General features: G+C 41.7%; 1 protein-coding gene across 1 annotated transcript in view; it reads right to left on the bottom strand.

Moving 5' to 3' along the window:
* Positions 1–22,135, bottom strand: part of ALPK2 (alpha kinase 2) — a gene marked incomplete at both ends in the record, with an annotated part of 29,549 nt that extends 7,414 nt beyond the window's left edge. Inside the window, 8 exons of the mRNA XM_079548405.1 lie at positions 743–960; positions 5,408–5,496; positions 5,599–5,873; positions 7,639–7,674; positions 7,766–7,893; positions 10,471–10,618; positions 14,083–16,954; positions 20,771–22,135. Of these exons, the coding sequence (XP_079404531.1) occupies positions 743–960; positions 5,408–5,496; positions 5,599–5,873; positions 7,639–7,674; positions 7,766–7,893; positions 10,471–10,618; positions 14,083–16,954; positions 20,771–22,135 (5,131 nt within the window). The remainder of the gene's footprint in view (positions 1–742; positions 961–5,407; positions 5,497–5,598; positions 5,874–7,638; positions 7,675–7,765; positions 7,894–10,470; positions 10,619–14,082; positions 16,955–20,770) is intronic.
* Between the last annotated feature and the right edge of the window lie 4,117 nt (positions 22,136–26,252).

Raw genomic sequence — 26,252 nt, 5'->3', positions numbered from 1 at the left:
CACTGCTGCAATGCCTCTGAGCTCACACACAGCACTATCTTTTTACTGTGGCAGCTATTGCATAAATACATTCACTGAAAACTTGAAGTACGAGACTTTTCTGTTTGCATAACAGATCCAGACTTGAGCATTGTTCTAGCCTCTTGCTACTAAATGATTCAAGTAGTAACATGATAAGGGACAGGAAATTAACAGAGTGGCAGACAAATTCTCCAGTAAGGCACAAATTAGGATAATAAGGGCTGTGGGAGTACTTAAGATTTTTTCATAATCCCTGTCTGCAGGTGATTTAAGAGTATAAGAGATCCCTGCATGGGAAACAGAGCAATAGCATGCATACACAGCTCCAGGAAGCATGGTGCAGAGTTGCCAGACTCAAATCACACATACACTCTAAGTAGCAAAAAAACAGATCTGTCGATTGAGCACAAGATGAACCAAATGAACATGGGAATACTGCTTCTGCATACAACCCATGTAAGGTACCCCTGTAGTGCAGTCCTAAGTCTCCCAAGCAAAAACAGCTCAGTCTCCACACCTACATGTAGAGACGCCCTGATTACATCTCCAGTTATAGGCCAGGGTACTGGTCCCATCTGGAGAAGGCTTTGCCCATTACATGGTTACAGAAGGAGCCATAAAATGCCAGGAATATCATTCAGAAGTTGGTCCCTGGAAATTCAGCATCTATGCAGTTTGACTATGAATATAATCATTTTATTGCCCTGCTCAGATAACTCACCTTGCAGGTCAGTGACAAGCAAGTTCCCATTGGTTTTCTCATACACCCAGTGCTGGAAGGTGCAACACTTCTGGCCAGCTTCTGAGTCTCTCCTCAGGAAATTGATCTCCTTGCCATCCTTGACAGAGTATTTCACAAACTCCCCAATCAGCTCCTCCTCCACTGTTGCATAGGGGATATTGTTAGCAGGACGATGAACAAGAAAAATAGGAATGATCCTGAAATTAAGGGATACGAAATAATAAAATACACCAAGCTCAGTCAGTGAAAGAGTAAGACAAACAAATTAGCCAGTGATCACAGAGAGCGAAGGAACAGCTACCAAGACAGGAGAGATCTGGATAATATTCCGATCTAAACTGGATAGATATGGATTTGAAGGGTGGAATATTCAGCGGATAAGGAATTGGTTGAATGGTCACAGCCAGAGGGCTGTGGTCAGTGGCTCTGTTTCCAGGCAGAGGGAGTGATGAGTGGCGTCCCCCAGGGCTCCTCTTAAGGCCGGTGTTTTTTAACATTTTTATCAGTGAGACAGATAGTGGGACCAAGTTTGCTGATGACACCAAGCTGATTGGTGCAGTTGATACAGCAAAAGGAAGGGATGCCATCTAAAGGGACCTGGGCAGGCTTGAGAGGTGGGTCCATATGAACCAAAAAAGGTTCAACAAGGCCAAGTACAAGTTGCTGCGCTTGGGTCAGAGCAATCCCAGGTATGCGTACAGAGTAAGAGAACAACTCTTACTGTGTGCTCCAAGATCAGCCCTGTGGAGAAGGACTTTGGGGTTCTGATGAGCAAAAAGCTGGCCATGAGCCAGCCATGTGAACTTGCTGCCTGGAAGGCCAACAGTATTCTGGGCTGCATCAACAGAGGGAAGGCAGAGGGCAGGATGGATCACAGAATCACCGAATTGTAGGGGCTGGAAGGGACTTCCAGAGATCATCATTGCCTCGAACATTTCCAGAGAAAGAGAATCCACAACCTCCCTGGGCAGCCTTTGCCAGTGCTCTGTCACCCTCACCATGAAGAAGTTCTTTGCATATTGCTGTGGAACTTGCCACGCTCCAGTTTAAGGCAGTTTTCCCTGTCCTGTCCCCACAGTACACTGAAAAGAGATTGGCCATGTTGTTTGACTCCTACACGTATATTTACAAACATTAATAAGATTCCCTCTCAATCTTCTCAAGGCTCTTTCTCTTTTCTCACTCAGGTCACCCAGCCTTTCCTAGCAGGGGAGATGCTCCAGGCCCTTTAGCATCTTCATGGCCCTCTGCCAGACTCTTTCCAGGAGATCCACAGTACTCAAATCCCAGGTGGGGGATTGTCCCCCTCTATTCTGCCCTTCTGAGACCATATTTGGAGTACTGTGTCCAGGCCTGGTGTCCCCAGTACAAGAGGGATGCAGAGCTGTTGGAGTGGATCCAGAGAAGGACCATGAAAATGTTCGGAGGACTGGAACACCTCTCCTATGGAGAGAGAGGTTGAGGCGTTGAAAAGGTTGAGGGAATTGAGTTTGTTTAGCTTGGAGAAGAGGAGGCTCTGGGGAGACCTCACTGCAATCTTCCAGAACTTAGAAGAAGCTTTTAATCAAGAGGAAGGAGAGCAACTTTCAAACAGGCAGGTAGTGATAGAACAAGGAGGAACGATTTTAAACGAAAAGAGGAGACATTTATGTCAGATGTTAGGAAGAAAAATTCTTCACTCAAAGAGCAGGGAGCTCTGGCACTGATGCCCAGAGAAGTGTGGGTTACTCCATCCCTGGAGGGACTCAAGGTGAGGCTGAATGGGGGTCATAGTCATTTGGTAGGTGGCAATTAGTCCATGCTAGGAGTGGACCTGGGCCTTCCAACCCAGGACATTTTGTGCTTCCATGAGCTTATGATACTTGGTTAGCAGAGCTCTTGCTATCTGGAAAGCAGTAAACGCCTTCACAGATTGTCTGCTTTTGTTTGTGCTGGGATAACTCCGTATTAGGCAGTTTCCTGATATTGCAGTACAAATCTCCAACACTGAAATCTTAGAAGTAAGCAAAAAATCACATCTGTGTGTATTAGAGTGGAATTAAATACTGCTTTGAGGTAAGATAATTTTGGAAAGCCATTCAGCTGAAGTTTGTCACGGAACATCACCATGTTTTCCAGCCAGTTCACAAGAACTCCTGACACAGTCTCAGAACAAATGGGGGAAATGACTGTCATTAGTTTTACAAAAGCAGGTTTCCAGTTACTTGCTTTCTTACAAACAGCCTTATCTCCTAGAGAAACATTTCCAAAGGAGTGGTATATTTACTTCCAGACATACCTCTACTAGGTGGTGAAAATGTCAGGGCTATGAATGCATGGAGGTGTCCTGTATACACCAAAAGGATAACTAAAAGAATCAATCATGGGTCATAGAACCATATATAAACAGAGTACTTCTGTGTAAGTCTCCTAGTCCTAAGCCACAGTCAATTACAGAAGACTCTGAGTAGTTTCATATCACTGAACTCTGAAAGGAAAAGAAATAGGTCCAGGGATAATAGAAGTGCTCGTAGAACTCCACTGTAAAGTAACCTTAAGACCACAGAATCTCTTCTCTCTCTTTCTGTCCTGCCCCTTCATAGGTGTCGAGATGCCAGTCCACAGATTATTATAGGGCAGAGCTTTCTCTGTTCTTCTCTCATTTTTCTATTATAGTTAGACGTGCATAGATAGATTAAAGCTTTAACTGTAAAGAACTCTGGAGAATGAAAATGACTTTTCTTTTGCTCTATTTTCCTTATAAAATACTCCTTTAAATACAATTTTGCTTTGACAAGGGTTGGCTAGAAAAAGAAGATCAAGACTTAGTATTTTGAAAGGAACAGAAAAGCAAAAAAATCACATGCACTTTACCTCTTTTCTCTCCAGCTGATGTCTTCTAACCAATTATTTAGAATAAAACAATCAGATCTGAACCTTTCATGTGCCTACTATTTGTGCCAGACTTCTAGGTTTTGTGCAGTACATGCTTTTTCTTTCATTTTAAAATGATATCCCACATCTACAGAAATCTCTAGAACAGAAATTCTGTAAAGAATAGTGTATTTCCAAAAAGGAGGCTGATTAGCACAAATGTTTTCCCTGAAAGGTTTCACTGCTATCTCCACTGCTTTTTCTAATGCTGAAAAGGTTGCTCTGAGGAGCCTTTCTAGGGGTCGCTTTGTAGGTAGAGCTGAAATGATTTGTTTGGAGAAGCTTTTGTGTCTGTGTAGAAGCAGTTGCAGTGTCAATGTATTAGTCCATACTTACTGCATAATTACAAAAAAATAAAATAAAAAAAAAGGACACCCTGTGAAACGTCGTTTTGACAATTTAGCTTCCTTTATAATCCTTACATAACAGCTTCATTTTTTTCTCTGGTCTGTCCTTTTTTTCCTGCCCTAACACACTGCCACTTCACTGCACTGACAGTTTAATCTAAGAGCTACTAATAAAATAATGCAGCCGTGTTGAGCATGTGCACTGCACACAAAGTACTCAGATGGACTTGGTCCAGCCTTCCTGTTCCCTTCTGGTGCAGCATGAAATGGCTGCCACTGTGGATGATGTGAATAGAAATTCTGCTAATTAAGTGAAGAGGGGGAGATATGGTGCAGTACTAAACCACATGCTACACTTGTTTAGCGAGGCTTAGCTTTTTGTAGTTTGAGTCTGCAAGATGAGTCATAAAATGTTTTATGCCTTGTCTGTGGATAGGACCCTAAGCCAATCAACTTGAGTTTTTTGTGGATGCTGCTGAGAACACAGCTCTAATTTATTTTTTTTTTTTCCAGTAATCAGCGCACAGGAGAAAATCTTCAACTGTCTAAAAGGAGATGGAGGTTTAGCCTGCTGTCAAGCATATATAAGCAAGGCAGATGGAATTTCAACCATCCATTGCAAACTCAACCCTACATAGTAGCTTGAGATTGGAACAGCAAATCCTTCATATAAGATCTACTGCCAAATGTTCTACGTGTCATCTCCCAGCCTCAGCAGCAGAGATGAGTACGTACTGAGTTGTTAGACTGATGTACACATATTGGGTAAATTAAAAATTTCTGATATGAAAGAAACTATTCCCTTTCTTCTTTAGAAATCACACTCAGCAGACAGTGGGAAGGTGTTGCACACACGGGCCAGTTGTCCTGGTTTCAGCTAGAGCAGAGCTGACTTTCTCTCGTAGTGCCTGGTATGATGCTGTGTTTTGGCTTTAGGAGGAAAACGCTGTTGATAACACTGATATTTTAGTTGTGTCTGAGCAGGGTTGCACAGAGACAAGGACCTTTCAGCTTCTCATACTGTCTTGACAGTGAGGGACTGGGAGACAGAATCAGGACACTTGATCTCAGCCGGACAAAGGGATTCCAAACCATATGATATATGTAAAAAAAAAACCACAACATAAAACAGGGGGGCAGCTGCTGCTTGGAGACTCTGTGGGCATTGGGTGGTGAGCAATTGTTTCGTACACCACTTATTTTGTACATAAATATGTATATATACACACATATAATTATTCCATCTTAGTAATCTTCAAGTTCTACTTTTTTTCCCAATTCACTCTCCCCATTCCCACTGGGAGTAAGCAAATAGCTGTATGACACACAGCTGCTGCTTGGTTAAACCATAACATCTATCTGTATGTTTACATATGGTACTCACTCCGGTGCTTCTCCAAAGCCTTCCAAAGGTTCAGCTTCAGCTGCATATATCTTCGCATACTCTCTTGCAGTATTTTGGACGTAGCATTCCTAAGGAATATTATGCAAAACATTTGACAGGTCAGCTGTTTAAATATTTCCCAGACAGCTTTTCTCCACAATTTCCACTTGCAAAGGGCTGGGAAACCTTACCTGCAGTGCTAGTTTGTAGTTCTTTTGAACTAGATCATCCTTACTCTTGGTCCCATACGTGATAGCATTGTGCACTTTGAGAACACAGGGGTGTCCAGGACTGAAAACTGGCACGAGGCCTTGCATCACTTTACTTCGGAAGGCTTTCCGATGCATGCCTTCACCAAAGTGAAGCTCTTCTGTAGCTAATATTCCATGCAGGTTCCCACCAAAATAGCTGTCACAGATGAAATCTTCTCTGAACATGAGTTGCATGAATTCAATTTCTTCCACACCTGAAACACAACGCCACTTTGTTCTGCACATCTTTCTGCAGTCAAGGGGAAGGGGGTGGACATGGGAGGATGAATGCGTTTCACTGTATTTAGATATTTAAATAGATATTTAAAGAGATATTTAAAGAGGATGGAAACTATGGAAACAGTGGCCCCATTTGCATTATTAAGGGCCTGGGTCCCCCCTCCTTTAAGAAACAGTCCTGCTCCATGAGAAGCCCTGTGTTTATTTTAACCAGGAACTAGATGTTTCATCTTATTCTTCAAGAAAAAAAAATTAAAAACAAACAAACAAACAAACAACAAAACCCCACAGACAATTGGCTGAACAAACTTCTTTACTAGTACAGCATGTTCAGGGATGATAAACCAATTTACAATGCACTGCCTATTTTTAGTTGCAGCACAGCGAGACATATGCCGAGTGTGATTAAACACAAGATAACATATGGGGAAAGCATTCCAAATCATAATGCCTGCCTGTGTCTTGGAGTAAAGTTACACAGCAGGTGCCTTGCAAAGACCATGTGTTCAAATGCAGTTTTTCTGCCAAAACAGCTTTCTGTACACTGTGTGCATCTATGTCTCTGTGTACTCAGTATTGTGCCCCATGATGCAATGATGTTTACTAAATGTGAAATGCTAGTGCATCACATTAGAGACGAGTTACAAAGACAAGTTCAACTGAATAGACTGCCATGGTGTGTACTCTGACGCCCTGCACAAACCATTCTATCCTATATGAAGGTATTTCATCAACAGAACTCCCATGAATTCAAGTGGAATTTATTCTTGATGTTAGAGCAAAGTCGAGTACAAAAAAAAAAAGGAAAGATATCTAGCAAAACATGGGCTTCCCATAGTTTACTGTGGCAAAACTCTTAAAATGTCTCTGGCAGACTGTCTGCAGATCTGTAGAATCCTGGACGTGTTTGGTCATTGCATTTCAGCCTGAAAATTTAAAGGGATTGTATACTACAGCTGAACCCAAAGCTACGCATCATCTGAAGAACCTACAAGTCCAACCACAGATCTGAATTCTGAGTATTCCTCAGATCTCCAATGAACTTTCACCTGGACAGTATCATGCATAGGCTTATCAATTTACACAGTGCCCTGTACCTTCATAAATGCACTTTCCTCAACAGAATTCAAGCCCAAGTTCTAAACAGCTGTATTCACATAATTACCCAAAATAATAAGACCTCACTGGATGAAGCCGTAAGAAGCCTGGTCTCACCCCATACCTAACTCTGCTTTGAACAGAAGATGAACCCCTAGAGTTCCTTCCAGCCTGAATTGTGATACAGTCCTATAATTGGGTGAGAGATAAAAACCAAAATCATGATACAGGGCAAATTAGGAGACTCAGCTGAAACTGGTTACACTACTGCACTCCAGCTATTTGCTAATCAACTACAGTTCATTACAACTGTCTTAGCATGGCTATTCATTTCCTTATTCAAAGGGTTCCACGTCTGAAAAGCTCCTTAGAGCTCACTCTATGTCTTGGGCCAAATTCACTAGGACAGTGCAGCTTCTTAGTAACTTTGTAAATTCTTAGATAACAATAAGCAACAATAAACCCAGTCCGACTGAATGTAGAAAGATTTGAGAATAGTTTGTACCTCAAAATCAAGAGCCTGCACATTTTGGATGACTAAGCTGCTAATTATTTTGGCTATGTTTTTTCATCCTTTTTTCTATTTGGAAGGAAGAAGGAACAAAGATTTAGTCACACAATTTACTAGATGTGCATGCTTACCTTCAAAATTCTGAAAATTTGAGAGATGTTCCAAGACTGCAAAGAAACAAAGAAAGAGACTTTCAAGAAATATGAATGGAAACTGTCATTGTCGTTAGTACTAAATGAATTATAAACTAGTATTTACCTTCAGAAGTCAGATTGAACTCAGCAGTCACCCTTCCGTATGTGTTACTCAAGCAGCAATAATACATTCCTTGGTCTTTGTTACTGGCTTTAGCTATTGCCAAAGAGACAGGAGAGTCATCCTGGGCACTGGAACAGAATATGTTCATTTTTCATGTGAATATTTCTGAAAGATATTTCCATGTATCTGTCCCTGAAATTTCTGTCTATGTCGTAAAGACTTATTCAAAACAGGTGCAAGAAGATAAAATATTTTATTTATTTCAGCCTCTTAGAAGCATTCATTCTATTAAGTGCTTCACAATAGATTTTCCTACTACACCCTGAGATAAACTAGCTCAACTAAATCTGTATACAAAGAATTAAATCACATATTAATATAATATTCCCATTCATATCATGGCATATACATAAAGTACAATGGTGCTACAAGAAAATATAAATCTTCCTGTTGATCCATACAATATTTGGAAAACTGTGCATTGGAATATTTGGAAACACTGAGCAGTGGCAGGGAGCACTGACTGATGTGACTGGAAGCAATAGGCTTTGTGCGGACTGAAAACCAAGCCTGATCCTGGCTTTGCACAAGTTAGCAAAGTTTCAGTTTAGCCGACTATATGATTAAGTTTTGGCATGTACATCAATAAATCTTGTGCAGGAGTGAGTATTAAAACTTGCTGACTGAATTCAATCCGGGTTAGTTAAGAAGAGGTTTAATTAAGAATGTACTTATTACTCTGCTGCACTTTGGAGCCAATGTGCTTAACAATTTTTATTTTCTTGTTCTCAGCTGGCGTCAGTTTTAGAAATACTTTGTCTGTTTTCCCTGTGTTTACAGATTTCCCCCCATTTTTCCAATAATGTCCAGTTTTTGCTTTGTATTCTCTTTTCTTCTGTGCCCCTCCCCATTCCATCTTTGTAATTTCTCACTCAGTATTTCCCACTCATTTGCTTTCATTTTTCAAGCTAGATATTTGCCGTCTGACATCTGTGTATGCAGCTTCAGTGATGGACCACCAACAAATGTTATTGGAGAGGGTGCAGTGGCACAGGAGTGCAGATGCAGTACTTACAGATGCAAGCTAACTCTGGAAGCAGTAAAACCACAGAGAAACAGTGCTATGTCTAAGTGCCATGGTTTTCCTTTTAAACCACAAAGATCTTCAACTGCACCACACTGGATGTCCTTGGAAGTGCTTCTCAGCAATCGCAGACAATCCACACATGGATTATGGAGACTGGGCTACTGTGTTTTAAGTCTTCTTTGAAGTGAATTAGTGAAGGTGTGCACAGTTTTGTTGGTATTCTTGCCAGCATTAAGTTTCATGAACTTTGGAACACTGGGGAACTAATTCTACCCAACACTAGTTTCTAAATGAACTGACTTAGCGTCTATTAATGTCACTATCAGTATGTATTTTTCAATACATTTTCCAATATATTGACAGGTAATAAAATTTTAAAGATTTGTTGCATAATTTCTTGCAATTACTTCCTATTGATAGAAAAAGTTAAGATATATATGATCCACATTATGTAGTCATAAAGATTTATGTATATTTCCAATGGAACAAACAGTGCTTGGGTTCAAACAAAACTGTCAGAACTACTGGTTGGATTTCAGCTTCGATTAAAGGGAGGCTTAAAGGGAGAACTTTACTGAACATTGTGCAATAAATATGGTAACTACGAGTCTCTTCTGATTTGTTATCACATATCGTGTTTAACAATGCAAAACTAATTCATTCTTCATCATTGCAGTGTTTCTTCATTAAAACACAGCGAAATTACCTAGCACATAATATTATATGGTAATATCCACAACCAACGTGATAACACAATAATCAAAAACAGTTTGGGTAAAATGACAAGAATCAGGATGACATGGGAAGTCTCAAAAATTCATATTTGCTCTCCACTTAAAATAGTATCTTAGCAGATGCCTTGCTATAAAAATTCCAGATTAAGCAGAATCGTGCCTTCTGATGGAAACATCTTTCCTTCTTTTGCCCTGAGTAGTGTTGATTTTGATTTTTTGAAACACAAACGAATATCAAGAACTACGTTTTACAAAAAATTTACTGCACAGTGGAAAAAAAACTTATTTCATAAAAATGTGGTTTTTTAGGACACGCTGGAAATGATCCCGATAAAGACCTCAAGAGGCCTTTATTTTCCACCCTTCTCGCTGCGCTGCCTCTAGTCACTTGGTGTCAAGTTAACTGGCTGCGTTGATGGGAGAGATCATTTTCCTGAAGTACAACTCTGTCTTTTAGTCCAATCAGCTTCAAGCTGCATTTGATACAGAATATGAAGTTCAAAGAGTGATCACTTCAAGCTCTACACTGCATGCTAGTTGGTTCAGCAGTTCATTTCCAACACACGAGGACAGCCTGCCACATTAACCAGGCGTGTTTATATCGCTTGGCCTGGAGACTGAAACTTCATATGACCTTTTACTGCACTTGAAAGTTCCATGAGACTGGTTATGAATGAGCTGAGAGGAATTACGAGTGATGGAATGCAAACTAGAACAAATGAATGCACTGTGTGAAGATACGCTTTTTAATGACTCTGTTAATATATTTTTTTCACCAATAATACTGATGCTATTACTACATTTAAAGAGTCAATCGCTGCCCAATAGAGTATTTTCACAGCAGCTATTCAGAAGCTGTCAGCCTGACAAAAACGTTCACTTACTTTCTCTGCAGCTGAGCTAGTAGCTTGGAGTCTTTAGTCCATGTAATGGTGGAGTCTCCATGAATATCTCCAAACTGACAGCACAGCTTGATGTTTCCAGAGCAGTCGGGGAATAGCTCCGCTTGGATTTTCTGCAGCAGCTTGGGAGCTTGAAACAGAAGAGCTGTAATTTAGGACTGGAAGATCATGAGAGCGTTTTGGAATTTTAATGGAATTCCAGAATGTTCTGCACACACTAACAACATGAATCCAGCAATACTGGTAAAGAGCCACATTTTTTTATAGTACAGAGACCCAAGGGTTTAAAATACAGAGGTTTTAAAAGACTAATTCAGTGCCCCCACAGTCAGTGGAAATGTTTTCAATGCAAAGACATTCTGAATTTACGGAATAATACCAAGGGAAGCTCTATTTTGAAAGGGCAACAACATAAAATGACTTCTTGCTCAGAACACATTCTCACTGACTGAATGGGTAGCTAGTTTTGTTGGTACAAGAACAGACACCACAAAGGTCCAGCACACCATGGGGTTACAACGTTAGAATTCACCTAGCTGAATTCTTGTAACTGGTGCATTTTTTAACCCACTCACAGATTTTGAGAGAAACTACTCCAAGTCCCATGAGGCACCCGGTCTGCAGGGTGCTCTTGTGACACATCTAATCCACACTGCCAGCATTGGTTTTTATTGTAAGGTGCAGCGATGGTCCCATTTCCTTCAAACACAGCTGGAGGGAGGAACCCACGCTCACCGGTTAGATATGGGCTCCACCAATAGCAAGAGCACTTGGCAATGGCAGTGGCCTTTATTTCCTTCTCCAAATAATTCATTTCCTGCATCTAAAGCAAGTCACAGAGTCACAGAGCCACAAAATGGCCAGTGTTGAAAGGGACCTCAAGAATCACGAAGCTCCAACCCCCTGCCACACGCAGGGCCACCAACCTCCACATTTCATAGCAGCCCAGGAGCCCGGGGCCCCATCCAACCTGGCCTTGAACACCTCCAGGGATGGACGGGGCATCACAGCCTCTCTGGGCAGCTGTTCCAGCACCTCACCACTCTCATAGCAAAGAACTTCCCCTGACATCCAGCCTCAATCTTCCCTCCCTCAACTTCAAACCATTTCCCCTTGTCCTGCTGTTATCTACTCTTTCCAAGAGTTGACTCCCCTCCTGTTTGCAGGCTCCCTTTAGGTACTGAAAGCTGCCATGAGGTCACCCCGCAGCTTTCTTTTCTCCAGCCTGAACAAGCCCAGCTCCCTCAGCCTGTCCTCGTAGGGGAGGTGCTCCAGTCCCCTGATCATCTCTGTGGCTCCTCTGGACCCTCTCCAGCAGCTCCCTGTCTTTCTTGTACTGGGGCTCCAGACCTGGACACAGCACTGCAGATGGGGCCTCACAGGAGCAGAGCAGAGGGGGACAATCACCTCCCTGTCCCTGCTGGCCACCCCTCTGCGGATGGAGCACAGGATGCCATTTGCTTTCCAGTCCTTACTTTCCAGTCACAGGACTTGGTACCTTTACCAAAGATGGACCACTGTGCAGAGACAATCAATTATTGAGGTTCCAGAAGGAAAATATCCTGCCCAGCTCAGGGAAGGCCCTGATGGCTCAGCTCCCTGCTCAGGCACATGGCTGTGGCATCAGGAACCCAGGCTCGGGGTGTAGGCTGGAGCCCGCATGATGTATCCTGGGCAACGGTGCTGGTCACAAAGCCTGAGAGAGATGGGGAGAGTCACTCTTTGCCTTGAGAAAAGAAGTTAAGAAATGGGTTTTGCTTATTTTTGTTGTGAGAGGGAATGGACATACGCTTAGGGAGAGGTTTGGGAAATTCATGACACATCCCTGCACTCGAGTGAGACATCCCTGCCAGGCGTAAGGGATGCAACATGCTGGGTGTCGTGTTTCCTGCCGTGTTAATTCTGCTGCAAGCTGAATGAGCTGGCATGACACTTCTCTCCTAGGAATCCCCATGCCAGCAGCCTAACTTTCCCCCTCTAATGCCCAAGGAATGCTGAATCCGACCCAAGGGGTCAGGCACCTGGGATTCACTGCTATGTTTGCCTAGTAACCACTTAAGTCCTTAGGCCTAAGAACCTTCATGAATCAGGGCTGAAATGGCGCAGAGAGTATGTGACAGCACTGGAAATAGAACGAAAGGCTCCAGTTTTCCTGCCCTGGCCACAGAGCAATTTCTGTTAGAGGTGAAAATAATAATAAAAGAGAATGTCCTCAGTGAATGCCACGCTAAGCATACCAGCCTCTCCATAATGCTGGGAAAAGGACCATGCAGACACTCTGAAGTATAAACACACACTGACTTCAATCTGGACTGCAGCTGGTGAGAAGCAGAAGAAAATCCAGCTCAACAATGAAAAGCTAAATGTTTAGAACATTCTTCAAGTCCAGACTTAGACACCTGGAAAAGCTAGGCTCTTCTCAGCTGTTTTCTTGTTATACTTTGAAGGAATGTGTCTCTCCTTCTCCCATACACGAGGTTCTCTGGTAATTTCTGATAGAGCTCTGTGCTTCCAGTTACCCTTTTTGGGCCAGCAGACATATTAGCAGACCTCCTTGTACAAATTCACACCATGTCTAGCCTTTTTTCCTGCTCAGTGTAGCTCATCTCCCATCATTCCCTTTCACAGTCATTTCTTGTAGGCAAAAACACACTTGCAAAGGACACGTGAATAAAGTTGCTTTTTAAAGTCTGATCAGACTGCACTTTAATTAGAATCTCTGACAAGCGTCACAGTTTTTTAGCTTACCTTGAGTCACCGTTCAGTCTTATCTGATCTTTAAAATTATTTCAGCATATGAACATAAAAAGCAACATTAAAAGGTGAAAGAAAGAGCTTGATCCTTGCAAAGTATCCATAGAAACCACAAACATCTCATCTGTCTAGCTGTTACACTGCTGCTCCCATCTGCATTTCGTTTTATCCATTAGCAATCTCCTAGGAGCCCTGATAAACAACCTTCTTCTCATTTCATTTCTGTGCTTTTTTTTTAAGGTCAGTTTAAAAATGCTAATTTCATCAGTGTCATTTTTGAGCAATAGCAGTGAAAAGGAATGCAGAACCAGCCATCAGTCATCAGATAGAACTGCAAAACGTTATGTTTATCAGTGGCACTCTACTAGTAACAATAATACTTTGCTAGCAATAAAACCATTTCGAAATCAAGATAGCGTAATTGCATTTAGGAGCCACCGTGTAGGAGCATAACTGGGAACACTGCCCGTAGGAACATAACAACGTGATGGTACTGGGCTAGCAGCTGCTATACTGTGCTGTCATGTGCTACCACCATGCTATCCACCTCTATAATCACTGACTTGAGTCGACAAAGAAGTAGCTAATTCAAAAAGGCTATGAAGTTGATAAATGTATTTGCCAGGTAGGAAAAGGATTCTAGGGAGATATCAGTTCTGTGGCACAGGGATACCAACAGTTAAGTCATCACAATGAGAAATTAACATCAGTGATGGCAAGACACTTCTGATTGATGTGATTTTGACTGAAGAAGGCTTGCAGTGTGTTTAACCATTATTAACTTCCTACTGAAGACTGAAGGATGGGAAAGGACCGAAACAAAAATCAGTTTTCTCTTACCTTTGCTATCCTTTTTTGAAATTAGCTTCCTTTGCTCTTTTTTGTTTTCTTTGTAGACGATGTTGGCCTCACTTTTAACACAGCTAGGGTCCTTACTAGCATTTCCTCTCTCTGACAGTCGGGGCTTCTTTGATAGTGTTGCTGGAGGTAATTTCTTCTTTGCCCCAGTGGCTACATTCCCACTCCTTGCTATGTGTTGTTTACATTTGATGGGCTCAGGCTCAGCAACAGTTGGTAAAGTCTGGCAGGACTTTGATCTTTCTTGATTCTCTAGCCTTTTTGCATTAACAGGGAATGGATCATAGGCGGTCAACACGAGGGAGTATGGCTGAGTAGTGCTGTAGGGTGGTTGCCTTTGAAAATAGAGGTTGTCTCCTGAATCAACTGGTGGCAAACCAGCTAAACCATCTGCTGCAGTCTCTGGTGTCATGACTTCTCCATCATTATGACATTGAGTAGGCTTAATTGAATAGTCAAACTCAGTCAGCTTGCTGGAAGAGGTCAAATCAGGAGAGGTCTGCTTAGTGATATTATTGCTAGTCTGTCTCTGAGCCTTGGAGCTAATTAAAGTGTGCAAAGGAAACTTCCTTCCAGCATCGTCTGGGCTGTACTCAATAGCTCTTTGAATCTCTTGCTTGTTTTCACTCAAGTTTGCTCTCTCCTTGTGTGCTTCAGGTACCTTGTGGAACTCATCCTGCAATGCTTTGCAGAAAGGTCCCAACTTACTCATTTTTTCATCTACTTTGACAGCAATTTGTGTGCATTCTGCTTGTGCTTGACTTCCTGTGCCAGACGATCCCATTGCTGACAAACTGTGAACCATGCCCTTTGACTGATTTACAGGTATGAAGAATGGTGATGTTTCTCCCACGGTTACTTGCTGGATGTCCATCTGATTGCTGACATCTCTGTAATCATCGTTTGCTATGTTGCTGTACTCATTTTGAACTGCTCTTGGCAGTGGGATAGTTACTAATGCTGATGTTACATTCCCATTATTTGAAGAATCTGGTTTTAGCTCTTCGTGAGACTTAAAGGTGTTGTCAAGGAAAAATACCTGTTGTTCTGACATGTTGGGAGGGGAAGCTGCAGGCTGACTCTCTGAAACGTCTCTAACTCCTGAGCTGCAGGAAGTTTCAGCCCTTTGTTCATCAGCTATGCAAATGCCTCTCTGTTCTTTTTCTGTTTCACTTGGTTCATACTGGGGCACTTCTACACAAAAATGTGTTAATAAGGGATTCTCAGAAGAGGGAGTGAATGCAGTTTCTTTTTCCTGTAATTCCGTCATTTGGCATGCATTGTGAGGTAGATTCTTACATGTTATGTTTTCAGGAGTCTTAATCAAATTGGGCAGTTTCATTAGGTGACTGTACTTCTCTGCATTAGAAACAACTGGAACATCTTGACAGCCATCATTTCTAAAAAGATGATAACTGCCAGAATTAGTGCCATTTTGTGCATTCAAGTCTGAGTGATTTCTTCTCTCATGCACATCACCTTCACAACTTTCATGTATGGCGTTAACAGAAGTGTGTTTTCCATGTGTAAACTGATGGGTATTTTCACCAGAGGAACTACTGGGGAGAACAAATTTCCCTTCAGGGAAATATGTCAGTTTATTTCTTGCTGGATAGCAGTCTTTAAAATGACAGTCATCTTCATCTGTGCTCTTAGTTATAGTCTTATGTACCAAGGGTATGTTCTGCTCAGTGTGAAGTAATTGCCTACTTGTCCCGTGTGACTTATCTAACAAAGAGGCTGAATTTTCATTGTCACTTGCTAAATTGCTACTCTGAGTACTTTTTAATACTTGAAGGGATTCCACATCACGTGTCTGGAAAGTGTTATTAACAGCAAGCTTTCCTTCCCAAGAAACTGTCATTCGAATGGATCCATTACTGTCAGTTATTATTTGATTTGGCTTCTTCTCCAAACACACCTCTCTATTTAAGACATCTTTTGAAGTACAAACAGGTAGTGTTTCTGCTTTATTTCCACTGCTAGAACTTAGACATGTACCATCTGCTTCTGTAAGAAAAACATTTCCTCTGGATACACTATTATATGCTTCATCTGTTTTCGGTAGGATATTAGAAACACTGCAGTCTTCTTTCTCTGTTCTTTCTCTAGCAGGTGGTTGTGTAATAGGTTCCTGCCGTTCTATCAGATTTTGAGGCAAAGGATGATCAAAACAGGTCTCCTGCAAGAAGTTCATTTCTGTGACTCTGGTATCTGTCGGCCTCATTTCTAAACTTGTGATTCCACAGTTTTCAAATGGGATTTGACAGTCTGAGTCATCTTCGTGAAAAAGTTTCCACAGTTTGTCATGCACTGCAGCTAAATCGGCTTCTCCTTTGCACCCAGGTTCTCCAGATTCCAGAACTGACTGGGGATTAGCTTCAAACAGGGATGCATCACATGATATACTGCAGAGAGTATCTGTGTCATTGCTGTCACGTGAGTCAAAATCAAACCTTTGCCCTCTCTCCCCTGGCTCATCACATAGCTTTGCAGAAGAGAGAACAGCACATAAACATTCTTGTTTATCAGGAACAGAGTCTGTGTCCTGTAAAGGAAAAGGTGGAGTGTCATTCTTAGACTTGTTGTCATTACTACTAATACCCGTTCCTTGTTCCCAGAAGACTTGTTGGTGACAACTCTCTCTCTTATCACAAGGAGCATCGTGTTGAGAATAGGCCTGTAAATCTGCATTTTTTGCTTGTGATGTCTTCTCGGTACAGAGTGCTTCTGAAGCTGAATGGATGACTCCTACACTCTCGCAAGTCATGAAGATGCCTTCCTTTTCTGTTTCAGGCTCTATACGTTGTCTGTCACAATTTTGGGCACAGGTTTTAAGACTGTCACCTTGCTTCTACAAATAAGAAAGAAAAAGAAACATGATGGAATTGAAAATTAGGATTGTTGCTTGGCACAGACCCAAACCAGAATCTTGAATTGAAATGCATCTGGTTATTTTGTTGCTGTTGTTGATTCAGTTTTTATATTTGTCAATACCCACAGTTTATGAATACCTTGTCCCTCATCAGATCAGGGTGCCCAAGGCCCCATCCAGCCTGGCCTTGAGCACCTCCTCTAGGGACTTTTCAGAGCAGCCTGTGCCAGGGCCTCACTGCCTTCATAAATCTCCCCTTTTTAGTTTAAATCTGTACATCTCATCCTATCCATTCTCTGATAAAATCCCTCTCCATCTTCCTTACAGGCCCCCAACATGTGTAGTAACTCTTACTCATCAGTGGTTTGGGGCGTCAGTCCTCACCCATTGTATTCACTGCTTGCCATTAAACCTGTTCCTATCTGACAGCTGTTCACTGGCCTTCAAGAAACCATTTGCTGGATTTCAATCTGATCCCCCTTGAACTGATTCCTATCACAGATGTACAGACACCCTTTCGATTTCCTTTTCTTCTTCTGATGTATAACCCAATTCCTTCCTTCCCTTACTTATCCCCACGTTTCTTCTTGCTGCTCCCAGCACACACCCTCTCTTTCACGGCAGTGTTGGAACACAGTGCACAGCTGCATTTCTGCACTCACTAAGCTTAGCCCCCTCAACAAAACACGCGGAACTGCAGTTCTCCATCACACATGGCAGCTCCTAGGATATCACACAGCAGCAAATCTTTGCCAGTACCACAGTGGACAATTTCACTGGCCTATGCAATTCTTGCAGTTTTGGCTGCCCTGGAATCTGACAAAATCCTCTTGTTCGCTGCCAGACTACCCAATCACATGGATGATTTGTGCCAGTCTTCCTTCCCTACTTTGCTATAATGAAATTCAGAAATATCTAGAGGTGATATAAATTTAAGGATAATCAAACTGAGTTGTAACTCAAACTTTATGAGAACAAGCTGTTCTGACTTGATAGAGAACAAAATAATCAGCAAAGAGAATCTCTGGCAGGATGAACAGAGGATCTGGCAGGATGAACAGCGGGAAAAAAATCCTCCATAAATAAGGTACCACAACATACCATTCTTCGTGAGCTAACAGTATAGACAGTAAAAATTTTGCTTATGCCATGGAATCTCTCTGAACCTCCCAGTTCCAGCAGGACTTTAACCACAAGTCATATGAAGAGCAGCTGAAGGAACTGGGATTGCTTTGTCTGGAGAAGAGGAGGCTCAGGGCAGGCTTTGTTGCCTTCTCCAACTCCCTGAAAGGAGGCTGTTGCGAGGTGAGTGTTGGCCTCTTCTGCCAGGTAACAGAAATAGGATGAGAGAAAATGGACTCTTGTTGCACTGAGGAGGTTCAGATTGAGTATTAGGAAGAATGTCTTCTCTGGAAGAGTGGTCTGGCTCTGCAACATGTTGTTTAGGGAGGTGGTGGAGTCAGCATCCCTGGAGATCTTTAAGAAAAGGGTAGATGTAGCACTCAGGGCCATGGTTCGGTGGGAAATATTGGAGGTAGGTGGATGGTTGGACTACGTGATCTTGGAGGGTTTTCCAACCCTTCATGATTCTATGATTCCATGCAAATCACTGACATTCAGTAGGCCAGATGATGCCGGCCCTGAATGAAATTCAGGAGGATCTCATGCTGAGGGTGCTGGCTGAATACTAGGTAAGGATGGCGTCTTGAATGAAAACTTTGCAGACCTGAAGCTTCCTGGCTCTCTTGTGTGTAATATCATACAGCCCATACCGTTGGTTTTTTTGTTGTATTACTAGGTTGTTTTGCAACATTAAATAAATACAGAATTTCACCTGGCACTAGACCAGGAAGGGCACAGGAAGAGTCAGCAGCTTCCCACTTTGTCTGTCTAATGGCAGGAGGTCACTCAGGACAGCAGCTGGACAGGACAGACTGCAATTTCCAGTAAGAGGCTGCTTGGCATTGAGGGGAATGGGAAAGAAAGGAAGTGTAAATCCTAGAGTAATTAGTGCTGTTGCTCTGTGGCTGCTATGTAGCTCTAAGCAGATCTGATCCATCCCACAGAGAAGGAAAGCAGAAAACTGTTCAAAAGTGGTTACCGATGATTTTTCCTACAAAATGTCCCCAGCAGATCTGTCTCAAACACGGATCTCCAGCTAATGCAACCGTGGGCTTCTACGTAAACCTCTGTGCTGCAATAGGAGGTTGATTCTCTCTAGCCTTTCTTAGGTTACAGTAGCAGATTGTTGACGAGTTTCTGGCTTTCTGTACGGGTCTTGTGAGAAGCTGCCCACCTATTTCTTGTGTCGTGGACAGTAGGTTCTAGATGGGATAGATTATTTGGTTCCCTGTCAAGATCACAGAGTTTGGAATTTACCTCTAAATTTAATCCTCATGCTCTTCGTGATTTAAATCCCGGATTTGGGGTTGTGGTAATATATAGCCCATTTCTGTGCAGGCATTTCTGTCCTACTTAATTTTTAACTAATATAGAGTTTTAGTCATGGATGCCCAAAGAATCCCTATTGACTGCAGGTAGAAAGAATCTTAACTAGCCAATCTGAAACCTGGCCGTGGAACTTACACCAGTGTAAGCTGCTCTTTACTAGTTCTGGTATTTAAGTTATTGTACTGCAGTTGGAAAAAGCGAAAAAATGCCTCATGCAAAGCACAGCAGCACAAAACATCAGGAAATTATCAGTAAGTCGATTTCAGTAGGGGACTGTTCTCTGTCTGTAAGTACATTATGCGCTGCTAAAATGTGATGGGAATTTTATGTACCATAAAAACAGAGAAACTTATGGATGCTTTTCAGGCGTAAGAATTTAGCGACTTTTGATTGCTTAAGGCACTCCAGTGACCAGATTATGGTCAATCTCTGATTCTCAGCTGGGAGACATTATTAAAGAATATAAATGAGGCAGAGCTGTGGAATTGGAAAAAGCTTGTGTTTATTTTTTTATGACTTTTTTTATTTTTTTTTGTGCACTCGGCTATGTACTTTAAAATCAGTAAAGTGAGAATATGTATGTTTTAATACTTATAAATATGTATCTTCAGGCTTCACTATCAGAAATAAAAGGTTTGACCCAATTCTCACTTAGGAAACTTGGTGGAGCACCGTATCAGTGATACAGTGCTGTCAGCATGCTGATTTCCCACGTCAATTTCCAACTACATAAAATATGTATGTCCTTGGAGAGCATCAATTTGGTGGCCTGATGTGTTATTGCTTTTTACATTTCCACTAGAATGTCTAAACTTTTCATTGCTTTACTTTTAAAAAGAAAAGCAGAGCTCGATTTATTTCCGTAACATTAATGCTCTGGATTAAATTCCCCTCCTTGGTATAAATTCAGAGTAAACCTTTGTCGATGTTTAAAGCTTCCAGCACCATAAATGGAGACAATTTTGTTCTTTGAATATAAACTAAAGTAAATCAAGCTGTTCTCTGCTCACAAAAGAGATGTGAGAAACTTTCTGGCTGAAAGAAACGTTGCTTTGATAAGACCTGTGCGATAGCCAAAATATCAGATTTCCCTATCCAGCTGTCCAGAGTCCCATTAGTGCCTCTTACTATTATCAGTCTCACTCTATAATTAGAACAGCTTATGGATTATTTGGGCCTTTTTCAAAACCAGATTTCCTTCCCAGACGTAGCTGTCATTCAGAAGTGCATGAATAGTATCTCTCAAAGTAATTTAAATTTGCATTATTTTGTGACAAACAGGGATGAAAACCATTCAGATCAGTAGAACAGCTCTTACTATCAAATGATAAACACTTTACTTACCCTGGGTGAGACGTTTTCATATGGCACCTGATTTTGCTCAGACAAATCCCACGTCCTTTTCTGTTCCCAATGAGAGTCCTTATCTGCCTCTTCTGTATGACACAAACCAGCCTGCATTTGCAAGCTTTCTGTCTCCTCACAGATTTGTGTTGAAAGGACACCTTCCTGACTTGGGAACAGAGCGCTGGATTCAATTTCTGCTGCAGTCTGAAAAGACTGACCTATATTACTTACATATCTGCAAAGCTCTTTAGGATTCAACAACTTTAAAAGGTTTCTTCTTAGACTTTCTGTTAAGGTAGAGACAGCATGCCTTGCATTTTCTTCCAACAAATTTCTTCTCCCTTCTTCTGGTATCAGTGAGCTTTCACCCACCAAGTCTGTGTCTATATTGCCTCCTGTCATTGTTTCTGAAGTCAGATTTGTCAAAGCAGCACCTTTGTCACCAGCAGAGAAGTCCGCCATTGCATGCGCATTATCCGCACTCCGTGGTTTATCGGTTGAGAAACCTGCAGCTGACTGAACACTTCCATTATCTTTTTCTTCCATTTTAAGATAGTCATTTTCAAGGGCTGCAGGTGCAACTGGCACTTTACAGTTCTCTTTGTCTTTCAAACCAGTAGTTTTCTCTCGGTGTTGTCCAACAGTGAGAGTCATCTCCGTCTGCAGAGTGGACTGGCTGTAAGTAGAGGGGTCTCTCCTTACATTTACTCCTTTGAATTTTGAGTGATGACCACAGAGGCCAATGGTGGTATCCATAGGCGTAGTGTTATCTGACACTTGAAACAGGCACGGCATTTCACTGAGGAAGTAAGCACACCCATCACAATCCTTACTGAGCTTTAAATCGTCTTCATCATCGCTTTCTAATAAAAACTGTAATTTCTCTTCCCAGATTTCATTGTCACGTACCGTCAGCACATCTGAACATTCTAAGAACTCGAGGCCATAATCATAAAGGTCATCACTTATACTGGGATAGATCTCCAGAATACTATCACAATTTTCAGAATCATCTGTTACAAAATAATTCAGATTTACTACAGGACCGTCCCGCTCACTCAGCAGGGTGCTCCTGGCTAGAGACCTGTGGAGTTCAGTCTGTTCACATGCCTGGACATCTGCCAGGGAATGGCCAGAAACAAAGTCTTCCATGTGAAGGCAGCAGTTGTCTGTACAATCACTGAACAGATCTGTAGGGTGGGAATGCACCTGTCTGCTGCAATTTTTCTCTGCTTTTCCAGCAGCGGCACAGACCATGCTGTTAAAATTACTTACGACATCACCATTTTGTGATATATCCCTTGCACAGCAAGTATTTTCCTCCGTGTTAAATAAGTTTTCAACACCTGTGTTGTCTTCCATGTTATGCAAGTATTTTCAGGATTCCTCACATCTGAACAATACTTTCGAGCTTCTTGCGTAATAAAACACTGATTTTTGAAGAGCTAAAATTTGTTGAAATTAACGTGGGGTATTCCTCGTAGGCATAACTCTTGTGCTGTGAAAAATGTTCCTCATTCTGCTCATTTTACTCTCAAGTTTCCCTCAGAGTCATTCAGGTCAGCAAGAATTCTGGGGAAGCCACGATTTTTGTGCATCATTCAGCAAGAGCTGAACAGGTCAGCCTAGCTGTCAAACAGTTCCCAAACGCTGTCCCATAAAGTGCAGCATCTTGCTCTGTGCACCTGCAAATAAGAGAAATCTTAAGTTTAAAATTATTTTTAAAATGATATGACATATTTTCTAACAGACAGTAAACTGCCACACAGGTTCAAGCATTTCCAAAAAAGGAGTCGCCGTGATTTAAAAATCCAGACCAAGCATTACCAGCGGTAGCTGTAATCCAGTTAGCTGTGCACAGCCACTCACAGGGGAGACGTTGCAGCTGTCCAAAGTGATTTGTGCTGGGAAGCAAAATCCTTCAGCCTGCCTGCACAAATACACGGCAGCACAGAATATGCTTTCATGCATGTCATGTAGACATTTCTAAATGCTAACAGACATATGCAGACCAATGCAAATATTGATAGAAGCGTGGCTTCCACAGGTACCATAGAGCTGCTGTGCTGATAGTCACATTGGCATCATAGAGACATGTGTGTATGTGTGTATACATATAAACATACATGTGAAGGAAATAGGTGGGGAGGAAGTATCATGTGGAATGCAATTCAAAGTTGCATTAAATGTCATGATTTAGTAAAGGGACTCAGTAGGTCAGGTTGATGAACAGGCTCAACGACCTTGAAGGTCTTTTCCAATCTGGATGATTCAATGATTCTGAATTCTAAAATATGTTTGTAGCGATACCTGGAGAAATCATCTGGTTACATTTTATTGGGCTACTTGTGCTGAGAGCTATTCTGTGGCTTGATGTTTGCCATTTCTATGGTGAGAGAAATGGAATGAGGCTGGCCAACTCCAATTTCTTGAATAAATCTTTCTTTCAAACAGTTGTGCAGTAGCAAAATGGTACAGCAAAACAGAACTTGGGCAAAAACAAAGTGAAATACACCCAATGTCTTCCATCAACAAAATAACTAAAAAAACTAAGTAGTATGCAAACATCTGTCTTGCAAAAACAAACAAACAAACAAAGCTTTTATTTTTCAAAAGATTCCAAAATCTTAGAATTTTAGGTACTTCATGTACTTGTACACTGCTAGAGGCATTCTGGGTGATTCTTCACTACATCTTTTCCGTAGGCCACAAATTCCCCCACCGGAGTAAACCATTTGATCTCAGAAAGGATGCCAAACTACATATTCTGAAAAATGATGTCCTGCTTGTATTAACAGAGGTATTAAATGTGTATAACACATATAACTCTGTTGTATAACAGAGTATTAAATGTGAAGGAAGGAACAGCAGGAAAGCCTTCCCTGCCATTCTGCCCATCTGACTACATGACATGAAGACACCTCTGCTCGTTCTCCCTTTCCTTCCCAGCTTCTTCCACTGCGACATTTCCCTGCTCCCTCTCACAGCTGCAAGGTGCCACAGCTCCTTGCAGACACCCATCAAAGTCAGTAAGAAAATACGAGGGGAGCTAATGGCCAAAGAGCAAGGTGGTCACAAGGCTTGCTTGGAATCTGCCTCTCGTAAACAGCATAGTGCAGCTGGGTATATTTTCATTTCCTTCAAGGAAACCCTACCGTGGACATCTTTTCCAGAGAGTTCCTAGAAGGGGAAAAGCAGGATGAGGAGAATTTAAAGGGAAGGATATGGGATGCTGTCCTCCGAGGGAAAAAGAGAGGGAGTGGGGAGAAGAAAGGGAGACGAAGATGGGGAGGAGAGAAGAAAGGGAGGGGGGATGGGGAGGAGAAGCCACACGGTTGTTCTGGTGATCTCCATGGAGGCATTGGGCAGGAGCGGAGGTTGATGCCTCCCAGCGCGCCACCTTGGAGCCCAAGAAGCAGTCTGTTTCAAGATCCATCGCAACAGAGGCTTCCCTGCCTCAGGTGGCAAGAAGAAAACAATTCATGCTTATTGTGGTGGTTTTAGATTATGTGGGCACCTGCTGACTGGGCCAATACCCTACGCTTGCTCCATGCAAGTGCTGAACATCAGTTTAGACCCTACATGCAACCAGAGCTCGGAGGAAGAATGCGATGGGTGCCATTATCTTCAACCTTTCAAATCTATGATCACATTTTGCTTTCCATTTCAACTCTGAGAAATACAGATATTTAACAGGAAAAGATGGAGCAGTAGAGATTATTCTTTCCATCATCCATTTGATTACAGGGCCATGAACTAACCCCCAGCACTCATGCATCACCTCATAAATACATATTTGCCTAATGTTCCCTGTTGCATTCTTTTAAATCTGCTTTCATCTTTGCTTTTCTGAAGGCCAGATGCCTCTTTCCTCTTTTTTTTCTTTTCTTCTTTTTTTTTTTTGTTGAGGGAATAAATTATTTTAAAAGCAATTTCCACAGATGAAAAGAGCCTTGGCAACAATTTTTAACGTGTATTGGCTCATGAATACTTTTTACCAAAGCAATTGTACTACACAGTTATCATTATCTTAGTTCAGCTGCATTTTGACATTAAGGGGAAAAAATGCTGTCAGATTTATTGATATGAAAATTATACTAGATTGCTGTGCATTTTGTCAGATCCAACAATGGAAACTAAAGGAAAATAATGCTCCATAGGGAAAATGGCAATAAATTATGCTTTTCCACCAAAGACGAAAACATTATTTTTCTTTTTTAATTTGGAGGGAAAATAGGAGGCATTAGATATAATTCTAATTTCAATTACTGGCTTAAAATCTGTAAAAAGAACTGCTAGTATGATACTCTCTGCTTTTCAAGAGAACATGTCGCAGAAAAGACTAAACAAAATGCACCAAGGAAAGACGAACTGGAGGTCATAACAGTTTATCACCAGCAATTGGCTAACGACCTGAAAACGAGCTCAAATCCCCTCATAAACTAGGCTTTGAATCTTTGGTGGAAAGACAAGAGAGTACTTAAGGCATAAGGGTGCTCTGGTTGCCTGACTCAGGTCTTGTTCTGGTCACCAATGACACCATCTGCTGAGTCAGGTACACGATAACAGGAGGACAGAGAAGGAGAGCTGGGAGGAGTAGTTAAGGTTTGAAGAGCAAATGGAAAGAAGGTTCTTGTTTTGGTTCTCTAACGAGCTGCCATTGCATTTCCACCTGCTGTAGAGAAAAGGAGAGGTTATACCCGGACAAGTTGGCTTTCCCTTTCCCCTTCCTCCACCCATCAAACAGATTGGCCTCCACTACATGTAGATCATGCCTTACACAGTGCTTCACAACCACCTGCAGTCTCCCATGGAAATGAAGCATATGGGTGAAGTTGTATCTGCCTGGCAACCCGGAGATGCTAGGGCCGAGTTGCTGGGTGTGTTTCTCTCTGCATCTCGGTTGGGATGGTACTGAGCATACTGCCCTAGGAGTAAGGAAATGCAAGCATCAACATGAAAATGGCAGCTTGAGAGCTGCAAACTGCAGCTGGACATGACTTTGGGCAAACAGGACTGGCAGAAATCTGTAACAGTCAGATTAACATGGCAGTAACAGGCCGTGAAGATAAAGTAACACATTAAGCAGAAGAATGGCTGGTAACAAGTATAGAAATGACTAAAACAGTCAGTCAACATTTCCATAAGGAAAACAGTAGAACAAATTCAACTAAATTATTCACACACACACACAAATGCTTTTTCATTTAAAATCAATACTTCATTACAAATCCATACTGTTTTTTAAAAACTTATTTACAGAGAACACTTGGTTTGAAATTCCAATTTTATATTTAAAAAAAAAAAAAGATTTTTTTGATCTAATTTTCGTGTAGATATCAACTTTCTTCTCCAACTTGAACCTTGTCTTGAAACCTTTTTTAATTTTAAATATTTGATTATTTATTCCAATTGAGACAAACGTGTTTTTGAAAAATTACCCTTTAATACGAGAAGAAACAATCTCTTAACTGCCCTT

Source organism: Tetrao urogallus (assembly GCF_951394365.1).
Source record: "Tetrao urogallus genome assembly, chromosome: Z".
In the NCBI taxonomy this organism is placed as follows: Eukaryota; Metazoa; Chordata; class Aves; order Galliformes; family Phasianidae; genus Tetrao; species Tetrao urogallus.
This window is presented reverse-complemented; position numbering and strand designations above follow the sequence as displayed.